The following is a 6,147-nucleotide window of genomic DNA, read 5'->3' on the forward strand; positions in this document are numbered from 1 at the left end:
AGACCACCTCCTCTGCCCCAGCAGGATGAGAAGTAACAGCCACACAAGTCAGATGCACTTCTGCCACTCCTGCAGGGTTTGCTGGATGGGAACTAAGCCTCTTATAACCCCAGGGCACATCAGGGAGCGATTCTCTCTTCATTTCCTATTTTCCTAATGTCCAAACGAGTTTTGAAATCATGCTCATGGACAATAAATCACGACAAGGCTGCCTGCTGGGATCACAAAACTTATGAATGCATTCTTTGGTGATTAACTATTGCAACAACAACAAAAAATCTCCCTAAATACAGCTGTAAGTAAATATTTTCAAGTCAAACAATGCACATACAGACAGAGGGCATCACAGCACGGGCAGAATAAAATACACATTTCAATCACCTACTTTAACACTAAAGATGGTTATGGCAAGGGGGCCTGGGAGAGTGGCAGGGCTGGGCAGCACAAGCATTGATTATAGCAGATCTTGAGACCTCCAGCTCAACAAAAGCTTCCTTGATCAGTGCTGCTACGGTGCAACACAGAGCTGGTGAGCCACAGGGATCAAGGCAAGATGCAGGCAGAGCAGCATGCAAAATACTGCTGGCTAAGCAGTAACTGAGAAAATGCCTAACGGAAGTGTATAATACGGATTTCAATTTACTGTTACCTATACTGTTTACAACCAGCCACTTGTGCTTTTCCTTTTGTTTCCCACTGATTGTAATTTCCCAGAGCAGCTCTCCATTACAGGGAACCAGACAAACCTGCTCTATCAGCAGTTTAAAATGGTGTCTGCCAAGAACAAGAGTGGAAAACTGGTAGGTTCTCCTCCTGTGAGAGAGTTGGAAGAAGGAACTGGGAAAAGAAAAATATAAATAGGGTGGCAGAGCAACAGTTTGCCTGGTTTATCTGGGCACAGGCAGGGAACACTGAGCTGGCAGAGCAGGCTCTGGAAGCTGGCAAACTTGAGGAACCAAACCCTTCAGCCACACCATAAAATTCAAATTGGTTTATCATGGACAAGAGAGCAGCTATCCATTTAATTTCAAAACATAAGAGCTGTCTCCAGCATGATGAAGAAGTTTACAAGGATGATTTTCATGGCTCTTGGAGGAGGAAGCTGAAATACAACAGAAAAGCCTGACTGGCAAACAAACAAACAAACAAAAGGCAAAATAAAATCAGGACAATTTTCTCCAGAAAGTTTACACAGGACATTAGGGTGTGCATCAGAGAGCTGGCTTTAACACAGAATTGCTTTGTTGCACTGTGGGCTGTTAGAAGGAGCCTGAGACTTAGACTGGCAAGGCAATTCCCAAGACCACACTGGGCACAAAAGCATCACCTGCACTGCTGTGAGCTAGTATCTCAATGCTCAGACCCATCATCAGGGTCGCTGCTAAATTTACTGCAGTTAATGGAGATTAAATGACAGTAAAGCAGAGGTGGCCAACAGAAGGAACCAGGTACCAACCTAATATTTTAGGTACTGAAAAAAAAACAACCACTCAAATTCACGGAGGAGTTATTTGCTAATGTTTCTCACACCAAATCTGGCACTGCTCTCTAATGCAGGACTAGTTGAAAGAAAGAAGTCCTTCTCACGTCTGTCACAGCTCAGCATTAGTCAGAAAATCAAAGTCCACCGAAGTCTGCACGAGGACTGAATCCCTGTATGCCTGTGGAAAGCATTTAGTCCCATTTTGGATACAAAGGGAAACCAGCCAGTAAATTCACCCACAGCATTATGCACAGGACGTGTCCATAAAACAAGAAGATTCTCTTGTGTTGATATCTGCCCGCACCCTTCCTCTGACTTCCTTCTTATCCTCTAAGCATGACCTACAGAAGAAGTGACCCTTCATAAAACAAAACCATACAGGCAAACTTAAGAAGAGACACTTGTTTTCTGGGTGTATGGAACAAACACATCAGAGAGCACATGAGTTAACTAAAAACACATAAAGAATGAAAAGCTTTCCTTATGTAATTAGCTGCCCTGTCCATAAGCAAGGAAACGAAGCCTTTGGATTAGAACACTTCCATCTCAGAACAGACAAAGGCTTTTAGTACTTCCTGCTGCTCTAAACACTCACCAACTTTTTCCTAACTCCACAGATCAGTTCAATACCAAACTCATAAATGTTTACAGAAACGCCATTAACTTAACGCTGTCCAAAACTGATCAGTTAATGACCTCACCAGCTTCCTATTATGGGCTTTATCTATAGCAAGCTGCTCAGTCTGAGCTACAAACACAGCAAAACACTGAACGCAAGGCAGAACACACTGAAACCACACACATTAGCTTTAAAACACCAAATTAATTATAGAGCAAAAGTCCACATAAGCTTACAACACGAGCATACTCACAGCATTTCTACAGAACAGACCTAAAATACTACACCTTGCTTTTCAACACCCAGCCCAGGAGACTGGACAAAATCAACTCAGCACTTCAAAAGCATTCCTCTGCAAGCTTCCTGCCCCCCTCCAGACAGCCAGTTTCTGCAGCAGGGAAAGACTTGGCTTTTGTTTGGGCCTTGCAAGTTTACCAGCTGGTGAGGAAACTCTGCATTTCAGCTAGGCAAGGTATTATGCTTTCACAGGATTATATTTACGTATCTACTACAACACCAAGACTTCTTTTTGGGGTGTTTTATAACACGCTAGGTGTATGAAGAATCCACTTGATTACAAATAGGTCAGAGGGAAGCAGAAGTTTTACAAAAGCATTATTGAGAAGGTATATTTTATCATTAGTCTTCTGCTCTCCTGAAACGAAAGCGTTATAGAGCAATGTTTATAAATGATCATGTCCTGGAAGCACATCAGGCTGTTAAGGAGTACTTATTTATCCTATTTCACAATCTCCCAGCCTAACAACAAGCTCACTGGTGAGAACAGCTGCTAAGAGGAACTCTGCTTATCACATCACATGAGGAACTAGTAACTAGAAAAACAATGCTTACAGCAAAACAGTGGATAACGTTTTTTGGGGCTCTCAATGAGAACTTCAAAACAGCATGCCTGAAAAAGTATCCACAGTAAAAGTCAGAGCCTTATGAATGCATGAACTTTCAACAAAACACTTCTGCTGCAAAGACCTAACAAGTATGTGCTGCATCTTCAGCAAGTGTGCTGCTATTTTGCTTTTTACGTACCACTCTTTTAGGAACACAGTGAGGCACAACGTACACTATTTCAAAACTAAATGTACGAAGGGGAAAACGGGAATGAGAATCTCTGGGGTCTGCGCTGAACCCCTCGCTATGTCACAGGGTGATTTAGGGACAAGTTAGTCAGCTCGCACGGCCCTCTGTTTCCCAATTTGTAACAGTGAGCTTATGACTCTTCCTCCAGTGAGGGAACATTACATTCACTCCTGAGCTTTTAGGTGTTGTTCAGCCCTTTGAAACAAGGACCGAGCACGGTTGTGGAGCTGTGTGGGGCAGACAGAACCAACAGGCAGCTGTCGCAGAACAGCATGTTAACTCCTGCCCTTGTGTTAGCAGATGAACGCCGAAGGACTGGTAGCTGTCGCCCTGCAATGGTATTTTTGGAACTAGTTTCGAAGGCCAGAGCTGCCCGGAGAAAGGGTTTGAATTTCCAGCAGCTGCAGGAGAGAAAGGGAGGGAGGAACAGAGGTCCTTTCACCAGGAACAGGACTCTGGTGTTCTGCGCATGGGGATTGAGAGGTGGCAAAGATAACGTCAGTCAGACCATAATCTGCATAAAAAAAGATCCAGTTAAACGTGGAAGGTGTAATCTGGCAAGAAAATGACGTTAAATATGGATCTGGTGAGAATTTTGCACAAACAAAAGCAATGAACGAAAACAACTCAAACACCCTTTCCTACCTGACTAGCAGCACCAGAGCGAGGGAGAAAAAGAACAATGGTGACATTCAACAGACACCCGCTGGAAAGTGCAATTTATGGAAAGAAATGGAAAACAGCCCCCCCTCTTCCCAGCCAGAACAAATAAATGAAGATGTAAAACGCATGCATTCCAAAAAACAAAACCCTACCGCCAATGCATCAAAGGCACCTCGGATGCAGTGAGCCCCCCCCAGAACCCCCCACCCCAAGGTGACCGCTCCCGCCAGCGTTAACCCCCTCGGCACATCAACACAGCATCATCATCATCATCATCATCACCATCATCATCATCACCACCATCACCCCACTCGTATCACCACCACATGAGAAGCGGAGAGAGAGAAGAATGTTACTCGACCTTTCGTCCCCTGCATGTTGCCTGTCAGAGTCGGGCATGTTTGGGTCAAGAACTGGGTTTGGGGGTTTGGAGAACAGGCTTTCAAAGGCCATGCTGCTGGCCGTGGTGTGGTGAGGAGGAGGGAGGTGGAGGAAGGCAGGACACCGCCGCTGCGGGAGGAGGAGGCGGCGGCGCGCACGGCCGCTCCGGGGGCGGCTCGGTGAGGAGGAGGAGGAGGGCCGGTCCCTCCGTGCGGAGCGATGATGAAGGTTGCACTCACGGTTACTTAGTGGGACACTAACGGGCACTCAGTGCAGGAAGGGCTGCACAGCTGCGCCCGGCCGCCCCGCGCGGGCGGGAGGAGAGGAGGCGGCGGCGGCGGCGGCTCGAGGAGCAGGCCCGGGGCACAGGAGAACGAGAGGACACACACACGGGGGAAGGGAAGTGCTGGTGGCCGGAGATGGCTGCCCTATTTCTTCCTTACAAACATGGCGCCCGCTCGAGGCACTCTCACAAAATGGCGGCGGCGGCGGCGGCGGCGATAGCGGCGAGGGCGGCGGCGGCGGCAGCGGCGGCAGCGAGCCCGGTGCCGCCCCTAGCTCGCTCAGCGGCCTCGGCCCGCGGGCGCCGCCGCCACCACTGCGTCTTCCGCGCCCGTCGGGGCCGCGATGGCGTCGCCTGGCGCTGGCCGCCGCCGCCGCCCGCGACGCGCTCCTCCTCCGCCGCCGCCGTCGGCCCGCCCCCCGCGCCGAGCCATTGGCTGCCGGGGTGGCGCGTCACCGCGCCGTGCGCAAAGACCATTGGCGGGGCCGCGCCGCTCGTCACGCGGCCGTGACGTGGCGGCGAGCGGGCGGGCTCCTTCCCCCCAGCCCCCTCCCCCTCCCGCCTCCGGCCGCCGCCGCCCGCCCTGCGCGCGCGCCAGCCAGGGGGAGGGCGGAGACCCGCCGTGCCGCGTGCGGGCTGGCGTCACGTGCGCGCCCCGCCGCCCGTCATGGCGGCCGCCGCCCGTCACGGCGCTTCCGGGCCGCGCGTCTCGCGGCAGACTTCCGCTCCTCGTCCTCTCGCGAGAACTGAGCTGCGCTTCTCCCCTCTCAAGGCGCTCCCGCCCCCCGGGCCGGGCTTAGCGCAGCTGTGGTGCGGCCCTGAAGGGGGGGGAGTTCTTGGTTTGTTTTTAAAGAGCTGGAACGGGCTGCGGGTCGTTCCGCTGCGTCTCGTCTCGCAGGGATCCCGTGCTTTTGCTGTCCCAGATTTCTGAGGCATTTTTTTTGCTCATTTATTAAAAAAAAAAAAAAAAAGTTAAAAAAATCCCACGTTTGAAATAAGAATTCTGTGTGCTCATCCCAACAGAAACACCCACTTCACTTGCAGCCATCTTTGTTACCATTAAAAACAGCACTATTGCCATTAAAAAGAAAAAAAAGACAAAGCTAGTAAGCAGTTAGGTCAGCCATGGGTAATTCATGAGGTAATTTACCTTGGGAAGCTTATGTAATACTAAGTTTTCCATAAAGAAATCCTCCCTAAGGCACAGGCATGCGAGGGTGAGATTTCTCACAGCACCGAGGCTGCTCAGATTACTATAAAACAATGTTGACAAAAAGTACCTGGTTCAGCCTTCCTTTCCACCCTGACGACATAGTTTACATGGCTGTATGAACTGTGTTACACAGCCTGTGTGTGGAGGTTGTGGCCAGTTCCCACGCCAGAGCTGAAGGATCATTAATCTGACTGGTTTGAGTAGCAGGCTGAGCCTCCAGGCAATCAGCTTTACTGGGTCTAGTAGTTCTGTTTTCTGCTACAAAATAAAACAAGTGTCTCTTAGTACAGTTCAAATTTGGCTTGTCCAGGAGTTCCAATCACTGTGATTAACAGTATCAAAATAGCTCCTTCCCTTCCCTTCCCTTCCCTTCCCTTCCCTTCCCTTCCCTTCCCTTCCCTTCCCTTCCC

At 49.7% G+C, this 6,147-nt stretch overlaps 1 protein-coding gene across 1 annotated transcript in view; it reads right to left on the reverse strand.

Annotated features, from left to right (window-relative positions):
* The window catches only part of ZC3H6 (zinc finger CCCH-type containing 6), a 29,322-nt gene extending 24,591 nt beyond the window's left edge, over positions 1 to 4,731 (reverse strand). The window contains exon 1 of the mRNA XM_042890153.1: positions 4,222 to 4,731. Within this exon, the coding sequence (XP_042746087.1) occupies positions 4,222 to 4,313 (92 nt within the window). The 5' untranslated portion in view covers positions 4,314 to 4,731. The remainder of the gene's footprint in view (positions 1 to 4,221) is intronic.
* Between the last annotated feature and the right edge of the window lie 1,416 nt (positions 4,732 to 6,147).

The sequence above is a fragment of the Lagopus leucura genome, unplaced genomic scaffold, assembly GCF_019238085.1.
Source record: "Lagopus leucura isolate 7727_CA_CO unplaced genomic scaffold, USGS_WTPT01 Super-Scaffold_73, whole genome shotgun sequence".
Classification (NCBI taxonomy): domain Eukaryota; kingdom Metazoa; phylum Chordata; class Aves; order Galliformes; family Phasianidae; genus Lagopus; species Lagopus leucura.